The sequence below is a fragment of the Acomys minous genome, assembly GCF_964271855.1.
Source record: "Acomys minous genome assembly, chromosome: 20".
In the NCBI taxonomy this organism is placed as follows: Eukaryota; Metazoa; Chordata; class Mammalia; order Rodentia; family Muridae; genus Acomys; species Acomys minous.
The window spans coordinates 22,595,634-22,615,633 of NC_140502.1; the positions used below are offsets into that span (position 1 = coordinate 22,595,634).

Below are 20,000 nucleotides of genomic sequence, written 5' to 3' on the forward strand. Positions count from 1 at the left end.
TCGCAAAGTAAGCATTGTCTACCACATCCATTTTATGTGCAGAGAAAGTCCAGAAGGAGATTGAACAGGTGATCGGCTCACACCGCCTACCAACGCTCGACGACCGCACCAAAATGCCGTACACTGACGCAGTCATCCACGAGGTTCAGAGGTTTTCAGATCTTATTCCTATGAGTCTGCCACACAAAGTCACCAAAGACACATTGTTCCGAGGGTACCTGCTCCCCAAGGTGAGACCAGCTGTGGTTCTTCACTGATACTCTATAGCAATACTCCACGATCCTAATCACCAACCTATTCCTGATTTTAGTTTCCCAGAATTCTGTGTTTATTTGGGACTGGCTGTTTTGTGTAGGGAGTCAGGGAATGTTAACATCTTTGTGTCTTGTAACACCTCCTAGGACACTGAGGTGTACCCCATTCTGAGTTCAGCTCTTCATGACCCACTGTACTTTGAACAGCCAGACGCCTTCAATCCTGACCACTTCCTGGATGCCAATGGGGCACTGAAGAAAAGTGAAGCTTTTATGCCCTTCTCCATAGGTGAGACTGACCTGTGATTCCATTCCTAGACACCAGAGGGCAGTGCTGGCCTCTTTGACACAAACAGATACAGGTGTATTCCAGTGGCTTTGCCTGATCCATCCCACTCACTCACCAGGGATAGCTGATCAGGAGGAATTTGGGAAAATATTAAAAAAAAAATCTAACCTGAGCAAATCCCTTTTCTATTTTTTTTATAATTAGCCTAAAACACTTTTTTTAAACAAGCAAAAAAACATTCCTCTTTAATCGTGATTAAATGCCTGACAAAACAGAATCTTTACAGAGAACAAAATGAGCTCTCTGCAAAGTTAGGTTTCTACCACTGCCCAAAAAATAAATAACATGTTAGTAGAGGGGTTGGAGGTATTGAGTATTCTTTCTCAGGAAGTTCAGGGTGTCTGTAGGCCAACACAGCAGTGTCCATGCAAAGCACTAAAAATGGCAGAAGATAGCTTCTTCACTTTGGAAACTGTAACAGCCTGAATATCCCATTATTTTTCTTTGCCTCAAATCCATTAATTGTGTTACTTTTTCCATTAGACTTCCTTTTCTTCTTTTATTAGAAATAGATTCTTTTCTCACACAATATATCCTGCTACACTTTCCTCCCTCTGCTCTTCCCGGTTCCTCCCCACGGTTTTTGAACATTTAACCACTCCCTTTCCATTCCTCATTAGAAAAGAAAAGGCTCCCAAGAGATAACAAGAAGCCATAACAAAGAAATGCACATGATAAGACAAAGCTCACCATCACATCAAAGTAATAATGGCCTTCTTTCATGTCTTATTTTTTAGAGTTAGAGACACCTAGGGAAGCGAGATTTTAAAAAAATTATTCTTCATAACACAGCTCCAAGTTTAGAAAAGCAGGTACGGGAAGAAAAGGGACAGAGAGAAAGAAACAATATAGAGGTAGGGAAATTGGAAAGATCCCATCACAGAGGGGCACAATGGTGAGAGACAACGAAGCTACTACAGGAGAAAATATTTTGTAGTAAACTGAGTGAACATGAGTGAGAAGAAAGGTGATTAGCGGGAGGTGGAGGAAAGAAAAAAAATTGGAGGACACAATTACAAACAGACAAGGGGACACGAGGGAGACCACAGAAGGGAAAGGTGACAAGCTGTCCTTAGACAGGTTAGGATGGGCCCTAGGGAATTTAGAAAGACACAAACAGAGATCAGGTCCAAAGGCACACGGTGCTGGTAGTTACAGATATAGGTTCAGGTAGACTGACAGGAAAGAAAGGAGAGAGAGAGAGAGAGAGAGAGAGACAGAGACAGAGACAGAGACAGAGACAGAGACAGAGACAGAGAGACAGACAGAGAGAGGCAGACAGAAAGAGACAGAGAGAGGCAGAAATAGAGACAGAGAGAGACAGACAGAAAGAGACAGAGAGAGACAGAAATAGAGACAAACAGAGAGAGACAGAGAGAGAAGAAGAAAGAGAGAGATAGAGAGAGACAGAGACAGAGAGACAGAGACAGAGAGACAGACAGAAAGAGACAGAGAGAGACAGAAATAGAGACAGAGATAGACAGACAGAAAGAGACAGAGAGAGACAGAAATAGAGACAAACAGAGAGAGACAGAGAGAGAAGGAGAAAGAGAGAGACAGAGAGAGACAGAGACAGAGAGACAGAGAAAGACAGAGATAGACATAGAAAAAGACAGAGAGAGACAGAGAGACACAGAGAAAGAGAGAGAGAGAGAGAGAGAGAGACAGACAGACAGACAGACAGACAGACAGAGCTGGCTATGCACCCCTTGCTGTTCCGAACCCATCTTATTCCTCCATCGGTCTCCCAAGTGTTGGGATTACAGTTATGTGCCTCCACTTCCTGCACATATAGGGTTCGTTCTAAATCGCGCCTGTACCTTCAGGGAAGCCCTGTGAGATGGGTATCCAATCCCATGACATGAGAAATGACAGACACTAAAGACAATGCATTATAAATGCTTACGCAACTGCACTTTAACCTACTCTAAGTGGGTTGTTACAGTCCGGGGCAAGGACTAACAAAAGTTACAAATTTGCCAAAAGTGATGATGGGACATTTTTGCCTTTCATTTTACAATTTATTTAACATAAGAGTGTTCACATGTGCATGCGTGTGTGCTACAGTTTATGGATGTCAGAGGACAGCTTGAGGGATCTGGGTGTTTTCTTCTAGCACGAGAGCCAGGAGCCTGAGATTATGTCCTCAGGACTGATGGTAGGCTCCTTTTGGGTGTTAAGACATCTACGTCTCTAAGGTGTTGAAGATCTCTTATATTCTCCCTTGAACTGCAGGTCGAGTGTCAAAACTCACTCTTCATTACAATGGGGAGAGATGTCTGAATGGGTGTAGGGAGGAGACAGTCCAAAAGTTTTACAGTGGCCCGCGGCTCATAATGGCTCACCTTCTGCGCCCACAGGAAAGCGCACGTGCCTTGGCGAAGGCATCGCCCGCAACGAGCTGTTCCTTTTCTTCACCGCCATCCTCCAGAACTTCTCCGTGTCCAGCCCCGTGGACCCTCAGGACATCGACCTCACTCCCAAGGACAGTGGCATCGGCAAAATACCCCCAACATACCAGATCTGCTTCCTGGCCCGCTGCTGATTGCACTAAGGGGGGGGGGGCTAGGTGTCTGCACTTCTGTACATAATAGCCCATCTTTCTGCCTCAGAAAAACCTGCCCCTAGGTCACTGCTCATGTGCTTCTCCCTATTGCAGCTTCTCCGATGCTCTGAGGTGTGTTTGTCTTCCCCTGTGGTTTGCATCGGAGAAACCAAGCGAGAAAATGCCTTTCTTGATGTGTGAGCAGAGACTTCGGCGGGGCGGGGGGAGGGGGGCGTCACTTCTTCTGTTCCACCCAAAAGCTGTAGTGTGCCTGTTTATTCGCTCACTCTTCTCCACGTTCCGTGACACGAGCTCAGCGCATGGCCTGATTTCTCTGCCTACAGACGTGACTAATGCACATGGTTCGCGTAAACAGAGTCACAGAGCGTGTGATTTCTGGTGTCTTGTGTCTTTTCCTCCACACAGGATTGTCTAGCCTCCTACACTCTCCAGGCCACAGCCACACACCCTCAGGGGCTTTTCGCGTGATCTTCAGCAGCATCCTCGCCCGGCGTCTTCTCTCTATGCAGGGACCTCCTCAGCCACAGGCCCCTCGAGCTGCGTGACTCCAACACCAACTTAGGCTTCCTTATGTTTCTCTTTAAATCCCCTAAGAATCACAGCAATGACAGCATTATTCAGGGGTCTCTAAAGGAACAGGACCGACAAAATCAATCAGTCTGTCTGTTTGCCCATTTATCAGTCAATCTTCTTCTTTTCTTTCTTTCTTTTTAAAAATTAATTTATTCATATTACATATAGATTGTTAGCCCTTCCCTTGTTTCCTCCTATTCCTCCCTCCCTCCCGCTTCCCCCCTTCTCTCCTCCCCTATGTCTGTGATTGAGGGAGACCTCCTCCCCCTGTATATGCTCTTAGACTATCGAGTCTCTTCTTGGTAACTTGCTATGCTTCCTCTGAGTGCTGCCAGGCCTCCCCAACCATGGGACGTGGTCAGAAAAGGGGGCACCAGAGTTCATGTGAGAGACAGATCTCACTCTCTACTCATTATCAGTCAATCTTCAATCATCTATATATCTAATTATGTATGTATGTATGTATGTATGTATGTATGTATGTATGTATGTATCTATCTATCTATCTATGTATCTATCATCTATCGTCAATCAATATCTGTCTGTCTATCTATCTATCTATCTATCAATCATCTATCACCCATCTATGGGAGTTATTATACTGGCTTACAGGCCATGTCTTGGTTAGTACAATGGTGACTGTCCCATAAAGGAAAGGCTGAGAATTCGGTAGTTTTCCATGCACAAGGTTGCAAATATCAGGTGTCTTAAGCAGTGCTGGAGTCCTGGAGGACGCCTGGAGAGACAGTTTCTGATGCTTCAGTTTCTCTTAGAATCCAGCATAACTTGGATTTAAATACCAACCACAGCAACGGGTTAGAGGCACTTGCCAGTAAGAATGTGAGCAGGCAGGCAAAAATCCTTTCCGTCCAGCCTTGGTTCCAGTTCAAACCTCTCTGTCTCTGTCTCTCTGTCTCTGTCTCTGTCTCTCTGTCTCTGTCTCTCTGTCTCTCTCTCTCTCTCTCTCTCTGTCTCTCTCTCTCTCTCTCTCTCTGTGTGTGTGTGTTTCTGTGTCTTTTATCTTTATTTATGTAGTTCTGTCTCTCTGTCTTGCTCTATGTACCTCACTCTATTCTTTTCTTTTCTTTCTTTTTTTTTTTTTTTTTGGTTTTTCGAGACAGGGTTTCTCTGTGTAGCCTTGGCCGTCCTGGACTCACTCTGTAGACCAGGCTGGCCTCGAACTCACAGCGATCCGCCTGCCTCTGCCTCCCGAGTGCTGGGATTAAAGGCGTGCGCCATCACGCCCGGCTTCTCACTCTATTCTTTCTCTGATACTTCTATCTGATCAGTTATAAGCTCTCACATAAAAACTGGAGCCCAAATTAACATAACATAGAGTTTCAGCCGAGGAACAACTTGGTGAGGTTTATCACATAGCAACCCCGTTCCTGGTACAGATTTTCTATATTAATTCCTTCATTTGTCACAATGGTTAAATATCTTCTCAGAGGCAAGTGTGTGGAAGGATTTATTTATAGTCAGGTTTTTTTTTTGTTTTGTTTTGTTTTTTTGGTCAGGGAGGCATGGAAGCTGGGCTTCAGTGTTTGGAAGAATAAGGCAGCTGAAAAAGAGAAGAGATGGGAGGATGTCCCTGAAGTAATGCATTTCTTTCTGGTACACTCTCCATGTAAAAGATCTCAGAAAGTCCTTAAAATACTGTTGGCTAGGGACCAAACATTCAAATCCACGGAGCCAAGGGAAATATTTCATTTTTTGTCTGTTTACACAGTCTTCACTCTTACAACACAGCCTGACCACAGCCTTCCTCCCTCTAGCCATGCAAGTTTTCTCACATACTGCCCATCTCCCCAAGATGATCCTCTGTTTCCCTTCAGAAAAGAGCAGTCCTCTCAGCAATATTAAGGGAACGTGGCCTACCAAGACACAAACTCTCATATCAAGGCGAGATGAGGCAATGCAGTAGGCAGGAAAGATGTCCCAAGAGCGGGCAAAAGATGTAGAGACATCAACATTTTCATCTAAGCGTGGCACTTTGTGAACAGGTTGATGTAACTATTGTAGGATTGAGTGAGGAGTAGTCAGTCTCCTTTTTAGTTCTCCCAATCATAGGTACCCTTGCGTGCCCTGTTGTCACGGTACACGGCAGCAGCAATGGCCTCACCAGACACTGCTGATGTGTCTTGGGAATAACTGCTTCCAGAACTACAAATGCCGAGTGTATTCTAATAATAATTACCCAGTCTTCAATATTATGCTTCAGTAGAAAACAGACTGAGGCGGTCTTTGCATCCTACACCACAGAGTCTACAGGGAGGAAGAGAGATATTGTCAGAGAGGGATGACAGAAGGGAGGGTCAGAGAGTTTTATGTGCTGTGAGTCACAGTGGTCAGAGACATAGATGCTCCAGATGCTCCTCTCCCAGGCTGAAGACTTTCTCTCCATCCCACTGCTGAGCTGCACCTCTTCCTTTTGTCCTGTCTTAGGCAGTCACAGCTAGAGAGTGAAATGGAGACTCTGGAGAAGTCATTCCTACACTGGGCTTGGGACACGTACAAACACACAGACACTCAAATAGCAACGTTGTAACTCTACTCCTGCCACTCAAGTGTAATTAAGTCGCACATGAAACTAAGAATAAACAAAGTAGCTCCACAATGCAAGCATGCACTGATGAGCCGTGCACACGGTTTGAATCTCAAGAGTCAGGAGGCAAAAGCAGGAGGTTCTCTGAGTGTAAAGCCAGACAGGTATATAGGGCAAGTAACAGGACAACCATAGCTAAATAGAGAAACTCTATCTTCAAACACAACACACACACACACACACACACACACACACACACACACATGCGAACATATCTAGGGAAACACAGAAGCTCACACCTGCATTCACATAAAACACACCTTTACATGTGCATCGTGCACGTGCGCACACACACACACACACACACACACACACACACACACACACGTCCATTCTTGAGTAAATACGCAGACAAAACTGAGATGACAACCATATTAACACACCGAGAAATAAAGATGTATTACTCCCATATGCCCTTTGGTCCCGTGTACCTGTTTCATGGTGTCCTTGCCAACATCTAGGGTTGGAGTAAGCGAACAGGGAGTGAACAGATCACCAGCAGCCCAAGCATGAAATCTGGATGCTCACACTTCTGGCCAATGATGAGACAGGAGGCTGCAACAGCTGAAGTTGCGTAACAGGGCAGAGAGTCAGGTTTATCCTAAAAGTTCCTGCCAGAGTGTGCAGTGAAGTCAATGGTTGATAGACCAAGAGCTGGGAGCCTCCCATCTTGATTCTCCTCACTTCTCTTTGCTGGCCTCTTGCCACTCTTACTCAGGGGCCATCAAAGGCTACTTTCCTCTTCCCACCGGGACCTCCTCCCCTGGCCTTCTTGTGGAATCTCTCGCAGATGGTCAGAGGAGTTCTCCTCAACACCTTCACACAGGTGAGACGTGCAAAGGGCCTGAGCCCTGTGTGCTTAGCCCTGTGCTTGCACCTGGAGGTCACTCAACTGGAAAAGCAAGAGACTCCCGCCAGGCAGTAGGTTGAGGTGGGAAGGTTGCCGAGTGACAGGGGACATTGTAACTGGCAACGGATGGGGCTCAGAATGGCAGACAAGCCTGGCTCTGTTGGAGTGGTGCGGGGCCCTGTGCTTGGAGTGCAAAAGGTATAAAGGGGTTGAGGTATAAGGTGTAGAATTTTACTACTTGGGTCTTGTCTTTTCTGGAAGAGTAAGGAAAATGTCAGAGGCATCAACAATAGGTTTTACTCCTGCCAACAAAAGAGGTCAGACTGATGTGTTCCCGGACAAAGGGGAGGAAAGGCAGGGCAGGTGTTAGGTAAGGAGGAAGGAAGGAAGGAAGGAAGGAAGGAAGGAAGGAAGGAAGGAGGAAGGATAGGTAGGTAGTTAGGGCTAATCAGTTCTAAATTCCATATACCATTCAAGCCAAGGACAATAGCAACGCCTTTACCAGTCTCTGCATTGCTCTGTCACGGGTGGTATTCCATGTTGAATTAACACTTGTTTATTAAAAAGTCATGGAAGGATACAAGGGATGGGATAACAATTGAGATGTAATATGAATAAATTAATAAAATACATTTTTAAAAAAATCAATAAATATCCTTGGCCACATTTCTCATTTAGAGAGATGATACAGTGGCAACAATCTCAACTTCCTTCTACACTTCAGTTTTTCACAAATTACCCACCTAGGCCCTGTAGTATATTTATTTATTTATTTTTTGTTAGCTTTTTGAGACAAGGTTGCCCTCCTCTTCCCAGGCTAATCTCAAACTCAGGATCCTCCTTCAAGTTTCCCATAAACTATTTTTATCTAACCTGTGAATTGTTATTTTTGTGGCTAAAGTTTGATGATGAGACCCCCCCACCTGAAACTACAAAACACATCAACATCGAAAGCACACAGAGCTTTTAAAAAGCGTTATCTCCTAGGCGATATCAGACACTAACCATTCCCAAAAGCGTTAAATTCCTATTAGGCACACTGAAATCTAGACTGAGCGAAGAGTTACAAGAGGATGAGGGTAGGTTATTTCCAAATATGCACCAGTCCATTCAAGGGCTTTTGGCATCAAAAGCACTTTTAAATTCCTGCCACCAATTCCCCATAGATGCCCAGAGATGGCTGCTTTTCCAGGTATTTCCCATATGTGTGTAATGTATTTATGATTCCCATGACTCAGGATCACCGAGAGGATCATCCCTCCCCATCCTGGCAAGTCACCTTGTCAGTAGGTAAGGGCCTTTCTCCCTGAGTGTTATCAGGAGGCGTCGAACAAGTTGCCAGGGACAGCAGGTCATACTTCATGGTGTGATCACGGTTCTGTATCTATACCCACATCTATACACAGATCCATAACGATTTATTCTGTCTCGAGATGGGGCCTGCGTAAACTCAGGCTGACCTCCAACTAGATACATATTAATTTCTTAGGTGTGATTTTTTTTTTTTTGGTCAACCTGGAGCATTGGAAGACCCTTTGGCAATTCTCTCTGGCTGCCGTAAGAGTTTAGGATGAGAAAGTGTCGTGAGGAGGGGCTTATGAAAAAGGACGAGGCTCTCTCTGTCTGGTGGAGAAACTGAGTAAGTCTCAGGGTCAGTTTTGGAAAACGGGCATAAAGGAAAACATGAATGTACACGAAGGGAAGAGAAAGAGGCGCACAGGTCATGGAAAGACAGAAGAGCGATTGTGGCTGATGGGTGGGCACGGACAAAGGCAGACTCATCCGTGCCAGCATCCACTTGACGCACAAGCCTCTCAGGTAGCCGGTGTGCAGCGTCATGTTCCTGTGAGAAAACACAAACAGAGCCTCGACCCCATACTAATACAGGGCCGGGTCCATTCCACTGTCCAGTTAAAGGACCCTTCCATTTCACTCTAGCGAGGGATGGCTGAGTGTTGCCGTGCCAGAATTTCCTTTGGCATCAAGCAGTAAATTATTTACTTTTACTTTTTGTAAAAGGTTTTTACAAAACCTTTATTTACTTTTTGTAAATAGGTTTTTATGGCAGAATGAGCTCGTTCCACCATAACTTGTCCTTGAGGATTATAAGGAGTACCTGTAACATGTTTTATGGAAAAAGAGTCACAAAAGGTTTGAAAAAGCTTTGCTGTCATACCCTGAGCCATTATCTGTCTTGATAGCCTTAGCCACACCAATGTGATAAAAGGCAGACAGACAGTGAGCAATTGTATTCTTTGTGGCTTCTCTAGACTGGAGAGAAGCAATTAAATATCTAGAATATGTGTCTATAGACACATGAACGTATTTTAACTTTCCAAATTCAGGTATATGAGTAACATCCATTTGCCAAAATTAGTTAGGGACCCTTCCTCTGGAATTAACTCCCAGATGTGGTACAGGGAGAAACTGAGGACATGTGGAGCATGCCTTCACAATGGCTCGAGCTTACTCTTTAGTAATCCTATATTGAAGTCTTAGACTTTGGCTATTAATATTATCATGAGCTTTTTGAGCATTTTCTACATTTGTAAGGGATACCAAATTTTTGGTAGCTGCATCTGCTAACCCATTACCTGCAGCCAAAAGTCAACGTAAATCAGTGTGAGCTCTTAAATGTCCTTTAAAAAAGGATGTTTTCTCTTTAGAATAGCTCTCTGGATTTGAAAAACTAATCCACTAGCCGGTGATTGGGGTTGAATTTGTCCTGCAGTTTCTAGGCGAGGAACTGCCTCTGCTACATAGCCACTATCTGAATATAAATTACATGAACAAAAGGCATAATGTTGGAAAACAGTAGCTACCACTTGCAGCTCAGCAATTTGAGCAGACTTAGCAGTAGTAGAAATAACATATGTCTGTCTTTCTACTATGTGACTAGCTTTTCCATTAGAAGAGCCATCAGTAAAAATCAGCAAACCATCTCTCACAGGCTGAAATTGAGTTATCTTAGGGAAAATAACTGGATGTTTATTTTAAAAGTGGAGAAGCCTGTTAGAGGGAAAATGGTTATCTATAGATCCACAAAATTGTGCACAAGCCCACGGCTAATCATCCCTGTTGGCAGACAGCCAATTTTGCTGTTCCTTGGAATAGGGCTGAATAATAAAATCAGGTTCTTTGCCAAAATACTTTCTTCCTTGCAATTGACCTATGTGAATCAACTTTGCAACAGCCAAATAATATGGCACTATTACCTTAGTGGGAGAAGATGGCAAATGTTCCCACATAGTAGGAGCACCTTGCCAGAACACCACAGTAGGTGTAGCCTGAGTGGCCAAGATAATATACCCTAGAGGCTTGCCGTCATCTGTATAGGTTATGAATTGATGGGAGATAATCTCTTCCACTAACGCCAAGGCTTTCCTAGCTTCAGCTGTAAGCTCCCAGGGTGAATTTGGAGAGGAATTTCCTTGTTAGATTTTGAATAAGGGCCGCAAATCTCCAGTTGTTAATTTTAAATAAGGTCTAACCCAATTTATATCACTGAGCAACTTTTGGAATCATTGACAGTCTTTAAATTACCCACTCTCAATGTGATACTTTGGTGTTTTATCTGAGAAGGAAAAAGCTGGAATCCCAAATACGAATATGGATCGACCTTTTGAACCTTTTCAGGAGCTATTTGCAGACCAGACTGAGATAATCAGGTTTCCATAAAAGCATAACACAGAAGCACTTGTTGTCCATCCTTTGCAGCGATAAGTGTATCATCCATGTAATGAATGATATATAAATCAGTATATATATATTTCTCTAACCTTTTGTAAAGCTGTAGCTACAAATTTCTGACATAGGGTGGGACTGTTAGCCATTCCCTGAGGCAAAACCCGCCAACGATATCTCTTCATTGGTTCTCTAAAATTCACAGAAGTCACAATGAAAGCAAAGCGATGGCAATCTTTTGGATGCAAGGGAACAGTGAAAAAAATGATCCTTAAGGTCTATGACAATTTTTAAAGTATCCTTGGGAACAGCCACAGGAGAGGGCAGTCCTGGCTGCAGTGCTTCCATCATTTGCATAGTCTCATTAACTTTTCTTAAATCTTGTAACAACCTCCATTCCCCTGATCTTTCCTTAATTACAAAAAATAGGAGTATTCCAAGGAGAGGTAGATTCCACACTACCTCCTAACACCTGCGCTGCCTGACTGTTTTCAGTAGTAAAGGGCCGTTGATCCACCCATACAGGTTCATCCAATTTCCAGATTATACCATCAGCATGGCGTGCAGTGTGGTCAATAGCCCCTAGGGAAAACTCCCTAATCCTGCAGTCCCTAAATTTCCTTTAGCTTGAAAAGGGTGAATAATACCCATTTCATGCTTTCCCTAAGCCTTTCCCTGGCTGACATTCTTGCTGCAGCATCTGTCCAGTAGCCACCTCATTCGGGCTGCGCATCATAATTCCCATTTGTCCTAGGATGTCTCTTCCCCATAAATTTTACTGGCAAGGCTTCTACAATGTATGGCATGCAAGTCCCCTGATTTCCTCCTAAATCTTTCCCCATGAGCAGGTCAGTGCTCTGCTCAGGGTCTTGAGACTGTGGCTTCCCTAATTTCTGTCTCAGCCAGTTTGTTATTTGTATACACGAGGGCTACTGATTTTTTTGTATCCACCCATTTATTTATCTATGTATTTATTTATCTCTGTTTAGTTTTTGCCTTGAAGATCTGTCCATTGGTGAGAGTGGAGCATTGAGGTCTCCACTATTATTGGGTTGGGATCAGTGAGTGATTTAAACTTTAAAAGTATTTCTTTTATGAATGCAGGTGTCCTGGTATTTGGGAAATAGATACTCAGCATAGTAATGCCCTCTTGGCGGATTTTTCCTTTGATGAGAACAAAGTGTCCTCCATCTTTCTTGATCAAATTTAATTGAAAGTCTACCTTATTAGATATTAGAGTGGCTACTCCCGCTTGCTTCCCGAGTCCCTTTGCTTGGAAAATCTTTTTTTCCAGCCCTTTACTCTCAGGTGATGTCTATTTTTGTTGCTGAGATGTGTTTCTTGAATGCAGCAGAATGACGGATCTTGTTTTTAATCTGTTTTGTTAGCCTGTGTCTTTTTACTGGGGGAGTTGAGGCCATTGATGTTGAGAGGTATTAGTGACCAATGGTTATTGGATCCTTTTATTGTGCAATTAGTTGGTGGTGATGGTGTGTATCAGTGTCTGTTTTGGTTTTGCTGGTGTGAGATTATCTATATACTAAGTTTTCTTGGGAGTGGTTGACTTCTTTGTGATGAAGTTTTCCTTCTACTATCTTCTGTAGAGTTGGGTTGGTATATAGATATTGTTTAAATTTTTTCTTTTTTCCCATGGAATATCTTGTTTTCTCCATCTATAGTGATTGAAAGTTTTGTTGGATATAGTATTCTGGGTTGGCATCTGTGGTCTCTTAGTGTCTGGATAACCTTAGCCCAAGCTTTTCTGGCTTTCATGGTCTCTGTTGAAAAGTCAGGTGTAATTCTCATGGATCTGCCTTTATGTGTTATTTGGTCTTTTCCCCTTGCTTCCTTTAATATCTTTTCTTTATTCTGCTGATTTTGTGTTTTTATTTTCTGTGGTGGGAGGAATTTATTTCCTGGTCTAGCCTATTTGGTGTTCTGTGGGCCTCTTGTATGTTCAAGGGCATCTCTTTCTTTAGGTTGGGTACATTTTCTTCTATGATTTTTCTTGAAAACATTTCTGGTCCTTGGGACTTTACATCCTCCTTTTCATCTACTCCTATAATCCTTCTCCTGGAGTTGTTGATTTCTTGGATGCTTTGTGTCACAATTTTTTCTGTTTTAATATTTTCCTTGAGAGATGTATCAATGGCCTCTATTGTATCTTCGGCCTCTGAGAGCCTTTCCTCCATATATTGGTGAAGGAGAGATAAACCTGTTTTTTAGGATTCCAAGTGCGGGATCAGACCGGTCTCGTGAGAGAACAGGTGAGGTTAATTCACTAGAAGAGCAACCACCTCGTGCAGGAGCTTAATTGTTGCCAGCTGAAAAGATCCTGTGAGCAGACTCTTGGAGGAGATATATAAAGGAGCCCAGAACTGGAAGCAGGGGGCTTTTTGGAGACTTGGGATAGATTTGGCTGTTCACTGCTGCACTTTGAAACGCTCCTAGAGAGAACCGCTCGAGGGAAGGCTTCGGGGCTCTGGCTCCTGCTGAGGTTCTGGGTTCTGGTTACCCCAGGTTCCAGCAGAAGAAATCCTGTGGCTCACGCCTGGAAAATTGTTCCTCAGAACTGATATCCTTAAGGTTTTGTTATTGTGTCCATTAATCCTCATTTCCTATTGTTTTGGTTAGTCAAGTTATAAGTGACGTATGCTTGGTCACGAAGTTGTTAATAAAATATATGGTTAAGAAAATTGAGCCTACATGTTGGATTCTGTTGGTCATACTTGTCTGTTGGATTCTTGCTTCCTTCTTTAATTGTTCCATTTGGAGGGTTTTCTCAATTTGAGATTTTTAAAAACGTTGTCTAATTCTGTTTTCATGTCTTGAACCATTTTACTCATTTCCTTCACCTGTTTGATGTGGTTTCTTTTTTTTTTTCTCCTGGGTGGCCTCTATTTGTTTGTTTGTATTTTCCTGGAATTCTTGGAAGAATCTATTCATTTCCTCTTTATAATTCTCAAATAACCCTATAAGCATATCTTTGAGGTCATTTTCCTGGGATTCGGCTGTATTATGGTATCTGTTGATGTCTGGTTTTTGTTATTTGTCCTCTTACTCTTACCTTTAGGCATCTGCTGAGAGGGCTTGGGTTTTCTAAGCTGGCAGTCACAGGGGTGAGCACCTTTGGAAGGCAGCTGCTTCTTATACTGGCTTGGCAGACACTGTCTTCCTGTATCTATAGTTGTGTAAGCTCTGCTACCTAGGATCCGTGTTTCTGTGTGGTTCCTCTGGCTACTTGTTCTCCTGTGAGGAGTCAGCCACACAGTAGAACAGTGGCCTGGATACCAGATGCTGTGTGGCTTACACTGTGTTAATTCTTTGTTCCACAGGGGGAAACCACACCGTTCCAGTTCTCAAAAGAGTGCAGCGTGCTCAGAGCTTGCAGTTTCCAACCCTGGGGGAAGATCAGCCACAGACAGAGGTAGCGGTGGGCATGGGGCTTCTTTTTTTTTATCTTCCCCACTTGTTTAGACCGAGGAGCCCCCAAGTCTGTGTTTTGGAAAGTGGCCCGTTCATTCGCTCACCTGCGTTGCTGTCCTGAGCCACTGTGCCTGTTGCCAATGGCTGCCACTCACTGCTGCCCACCACAGCAGCAGATGCAGTCAAGGAGGCTCTGGTCCCCAGGGGGTCCGTGCTCTTTACCATATTCGGGGGGAGCACGTGGTTTTCAAGATTTGTTCCTTCCAAACCATGGAGTTGTACCGCTGTACTGAGGTGCGAGCTTGGTGCTCCTGGTTAACAAATCAGTCCGTTTTCCAGACTCTATTACTCTGGCTTCTAGACAAAGTCGTATTTTATTGAGTATATGTGCCTCAATGTTCATAAGAGAAATTGTTCTGAATTTCTCTTTCTCTATTGAGTCTTCATGAGGTTGAGGTATCAGTGTGACTGTAGCCTCATAGAGTGTGTTTGTTAATGTTTCTTCCATTTCTATTTTGTGGACTTGAAGAGTATCAGGATTAGTTCTTCTTTGAAGGTGTTGTAGAATTCTGTGCTGAAACCATCTGGCCTGGGGATTCTTTCGGTTGGGAGACTTTTGATGACTGCTTCTATTTCAGCAGGAAAAATAGGACTATGTAATTTATTTACCTGTTCTTGATTCAATCTATCAAGAAAATTATCCATTTCGTTTATGTTTTAAAATGTTGTGGCATGTAGGCTTTTGAAATAAGACCTAATGATTCTTTTGATTTCTTCAGTGTCTGTTATGTTTTCCCTTTTCATTTCTGATTTGGATGGAGTCTCTCTGCCTTTTAGTTAGTTTTGCTAAGGGTTTGTCTATCTTGACAATTTTTTCCCCAAGAACTAGCTCCTGGAATCCCTGATTCTTTGTTTCTATTTCGTTGGTTTCAGGACTGAGTTTGATAATTTCCATCCATCTACTCCTCTTGGGTGTTTCTGCTTCTTTTTTTCCCCTAAGGCTTCCAGATGTGTCAGTAAGTTTCCTGTGTGAGATGTTTCAAAGGTACTTAGTAATGTGAACTTTCCTCTTAGTACCATTTTCATGTGTCCCATAAATTTTCCTTGGTGAAGTTAACCTCTTTGGGTTGTAGCTTTCCTTATCTTCCGTAGGGCTGGATTTGTGAATATGTACTGTTTATTTTTGTTTTTGTTGTGGAATATCTTGTTTTCCCCATCTATGGTTATTGAAAGTTTTGCTGGGTTAAGTAGTCTGGACAGGCATCTGTGGTCTCTTAGGGTTTGCAAGACTTCTGCCCAAACTCTACTGGCTTTCAGGGTCTCTGCTGAAAAGTCAGGTGTGATTGTGATTTGTTTGCCATTCTTTGTTACTTGGAATTTTCCCCTTGCTGCTTTTTGATGTTTTTTTTTCTCTTTGTTCTCTACATATTGTGTTTTGGTTCCTATGTAGTGGGAAGATTTTATATTATGGTCTACTCTGTTTGGTGTTTTGTAGGCCTCTTTTATGATTATATGAACTCCTTTCTATAAATTGAGAAAATTTTCTTCTATGATTTTTTAAAAAAATATATATTTTCTGGGCCTTGGAGCTGGGCATCTTCTCTTTCCTCAATGCCTAGTATTCTTAGGTTGCGTTTTTTTCATGGTGTCCTTGATTTCTTGCATGTTTTGTGTTGGGTATTTTTTAGATTTGACATTTTCTTTGATGGTTGCATCAAATTCTTCCACTGTATCTTCTGCGTCCGAGATTGTTTTCTCTATCTCTTGTATTCTGTTGGGGATGCTTACCTCTTCAGTTCATGTTTTCTTCTCTAAGTTCTCTCTTTCCAGGCTTTCTTCAGCTTGTGCTTTTATTATTGTTGCCATTTCCATCCTCAGATCTTCAGCCATTTTACGGATCTCCTTGACCTGATTGTTTACATTTTCCTGATTTTTTTTCCCCCCAGTGACTTCTTCCTTTCCTCTCTATAGGCCTCTGTCGTGGTCTCTCTAAGGTCCTCGATCTGTTTGGCTGTTTCTTCATGTATTTGTTTACTGGTTTTATTCATTTCCTCCATTACCGTCTTCATTATGAAGGATCTGAGGTCATTTTCTTGTGGCTCAGTTGTGTTTTACTTTCCAGGGTTGATCGCTTTGGGATAACTGGGCTCGAGCAATGCCATATTATTTTAGCTTTTCTTATTTGTCTTTTTATTCTGGCCTTTAGTTCTTGCTGTCTCTGGCATTTGGTGGTAGTCTCTAGTGTCCTTTACTGGCCATTGAGAGCAGCTCATAGGTCAATGGCTGTAGGTTGGAACCCCTCACCTGTGGGGACCTGGAAACACTTTCATGGATCAGATGGGGGATGATCTGGGTTCAGATCCAGGAACTTTCTATGTATTGGTTGGGTAGTAGGAGGTCAGATCCACTTGTGCTCTACACTGTGGTGTCTTCTCTGGACTAAGAGACCTAAATTCTAGTGCCTTCCACCCCACAGTTCTGTTGGAAGCACAGAGCAGAGATTATGCTCAGTGGCTGGCATGAAGATCCTGCACCAGTGCCTGTGCCTGCTTGCACCCAGGAACTCTTGTGGATTGGCCAGGTCTCCTGAAGTCAGATCCACACGAGTTCCACACTGTGGGGGTCTCCTCTGGGCTAGCAGCACCAGACAATTCTGCCTTGTTGTCCCACTGCTTGGTCTGAGACAGAGAGCAAGAGTGCTGTGTGCCTGCTAAGATTTAGGGGCCACGCTTTGACCTTCTTAGACCCAAGAACTCTCCGTGGATTAGCAAGGTGACCTGAGGTCAAATCCGCCCATGTCCCCCACACCCTGGGGTCTCCCCTGGACTAGCATACCGAGATGTTGGTGCCTCGCTCTCTGTTGTTCAGTCTGAGACAAAATGCCAGTGCGGCAAGCTGTCCGAGGTGTGGTTAAGCTGTGGTGAACACACCTGCACCATCCAGGGCCTGCCGTGTATTGACCAGGTGGTTCTATGAAGTCACATCCACCCATGCTCCATTCGCTGGGGTCTGCCTGGGCTAGTGGACCCAGAAGCTGGTGCCCTGCAGCCCACAGTTGAGTCTGAGACCAAGTCCAAGATGTACAGTGTAGGTGCAGCTCTCAGACAGGCATGCATCCAGACACTGGGCATACACCTGCAGGGACACAGGGACTCCTCCATGGAGCAGCTATACGGCTCGAGGCCAGACCCATGTGTGATCCACACTGTGTTGGCCCCTCTCACCCAGGGCACTCCAGCTCTGGTGCTCTGTAGCACCAAGGCTGATGCCTCGGCTCAGGATGAGACACAGTGTGTGATCAGTGCCACCATCTTGGATAGTCCTGTCCTTCTAGATTTTACCAGAAACTTAAATGCCAGAAGCTGTCTCCCCAAAGCATCTTCTAGGACATTAGCACTGCATGAGACAGATGAAAATGACAGCCTCATGCATGGAAAACTACTGAATTCTCAGCCTTTCCTTTATGGAACAGTCACTGTTATACTAATAAGCCATGGCCTATAATCCAGTCTAAAAAAATACCATAGATAGATGACAGATAGATATATACTTATATTAATGGATAGATACGTAGACAATCGAAAGATTGGTTGATAAGTAGGCAGGCAGGCATAAAGATTGATTGATTCTGTTAGTCATGTTCCTTTAGAGAACCCTGAATAATGCAGGCATTAGTGTGATTTTTTTTGATATTTAAAGAAATTTAAGGTAGCCTTGGTGTTGGTGTTGGTGTTAAGAATCGTGCGGCTGAGGGGCCTTGGGTTGAGGACGCCCCTGTATAAAGAAAAGATGCAGGGAGAGGGTGCTGAGGAAGATCATGAGAAAAGGCCATGAAGGTGTGTGTGTGACTGCAGCATGTAGAATGTCAGAACCTAGACAATCTTGTGTGTAAGCTAAAAGACACAAGACACCGAAAAGATCACACACTGTGTAATTCTGTTTACACGAACCATGCACATTTAGGCCAATCTGTAGACAGAGAATTCAGATCATATACAGAGTCCATATGGCATGACATGGAGCACAGTAAGCTGATAAGTGGGGACCATAGCTTCCGGGATAAACAGAGATATGACTCAATCTGACATGTGATCTCCAGAAGTCTCTGTTCACATGGCAACAACAAAGTCGCTTGCTTGGTTTCTCCATTCATGGGGGGGGGGGGCGGGAAGGACACATCTCAGAGCCTTGGAGAGTCTGCAACAGGTAGAAGGATGCAAACAATGGCCTCGGGTCTGGTTTCCTGCAGTTTTCTCAGAGGCAGAAAGATGGGCCATTCTCTACAGAAGTGGAAACAATCAGCCACCTTTAGTCCAGTCAGCAGCGGGCCAAGAAAGAGATCTCGTATATTTGTGGTATTTTGCCAACGCCACTCATCTTGGGAGAGAGGTCAATGTCCTGAGGAGACTTGGGGCTGGCCAGAGAGAAGTTCTGGAGGATGGTGGTGGTGAAAAGAAACAATTCGTTGCGGGCAATGTTTTCCCCAAGACACATGCGCTTTCCTGTGGGCACAAAAGGTGATCCATGTGAGCCCCAGGTCACTATACAAGTTTTCAACTGTCCGATCCCCAAACCCACTTAGACCCACACTGTCCATTGCGTGAGTGAGAATAAGTCTGACCCTCAACAGAGAACCTAAGAGATTTTCAACACCTCGCGGAATCGGTGCACGGGCCAGTGAGATGCTCTTGCCTAGATGGAAGCCTGCTGCCAGTCCTGAGGACATGGGTTCGATATTCTGAACACACGTGCTAGAAGAAGAGAGCCACATCCCTCACACTATCCTCTGCCAACATAAACTGCGGCCCACATGTATACACATGCAAACATTCATACAATAAATAAATTGTAAAAAACGAAAGATGAAACATTGGTGTATGTCTCGAGGTCACTTTTTTTTTTTTTTTTATCAAATTTGTAGCTTTTGTTAGGTCACCAACCCTAACCCTAACCCAGCTATGCCACTCCTGGGAATATACCTGAATGATGCCCCACCATACAACAAGGGCATTTGGCCAACAATAGCAGCGTTATTTGCAATAGCCAGAATCTGGAAACAACCTAGTGTCCCTCAACTGAAGAACGGATCAATGGTACATCTACACAATGGGATACTATTCGGCTATTAAAAGCAAGGAAATCTTGAAATTTGCAGGCAAATGGCTGGAACTAGAAATGATCATCCTGAGTGAGTTAACCCAGATCTAGAAAGACACACATGGTTAATACTCACTTATAATTAGACACTAGCCCAACAGAGATGTCCCCTGAAAGTCTCCACTTACCAGGAGATTGGGATAGATACTGGGGCTTCCTACTGGGACTCCAGGTGAGAGAGGTAAGGGAGAATGGGGAAGTAGAAGGATTCAGAGGGTTCTAGAAACCTACAAGAAGACCATCAAGGCTGGCGGATCTGGATCCAGAGGGGTCTTCTCAAACTACTGTACCAACCAAGGACCATGCATGCACTAAACCTAGACCCCTTATCCAGATCTAGCCAACGGACAGCACATTCTCCACAGTTGTGTGGAGAGCAGGGACTGACTCTGACATGAACTCTGGTGCCCCCTGTTTGACCACTTCCCCTTGGTGGGGAGACGTGGTGGCCCTCAGAGGACGAGTAAGCAGGCTACCAGGATGAGACCTGAAAGGCTGTGATCATATAGTGGGGGAGGAGGTCACCTTCTGTCACA

The 20,000-nt window shown here is 44.0% G+C and overlaps 2 protein-coding genes across 4 annotated transcripts in view; one reads left to right on the top strand and one right to left on the bottom strand.

Annotated features, from left to right (window-relative positions):
- LOC311591016 (cytochrome P450 2B1-like) overlaps nt 1–20,000 on the top strand; it is a 126,524-nt gene that overhangs the window by 23,555 nt on the left and 82,969 nt on the right. The window contains exons 7-9 of one of the 3 annotated variants that reach the window (XM_084770375.1): nt 43–230; nt 402–543; nt 1,341–1,416. In XM_084770375.1, the coding sequence (XP_084626501.1) occupies nt 43–230; nt 402–543; nt 1,341–1,372 (362 nt within the window). In that variant the 3' untranslated portion in view covers nt 1,373–1,416. Of the gene's footprint in view, nt 1–42; nt 231–401; nt 544–1,340; nt 1,417–2,963; nt 6,676–20,000 lie in introns of those variants that run through there. The other 2 variants (XM_084770374.1, XM_084770373.1) reach the window with 2 other exon arrangements.
- Nucleotides 18,467–20,000, bottom strand: part of LOC311591020 (cytochrome P450 2B1-like) — a 24,678-nt gene continuing 23,144 nt past the window's right edge. Inside the window, exon 9 of the mRNA XM_084770388.1 lies at nt 18,467–18,809. Coding sequence (XP_084626514.1) covers nt 18,625–18,809 — 185 coding nt within the window. The 3' untranslated portion in view covers nt 18,467–18,624. The remainder of the gene's footprint in view (nt 18,810–20,000) is intronic.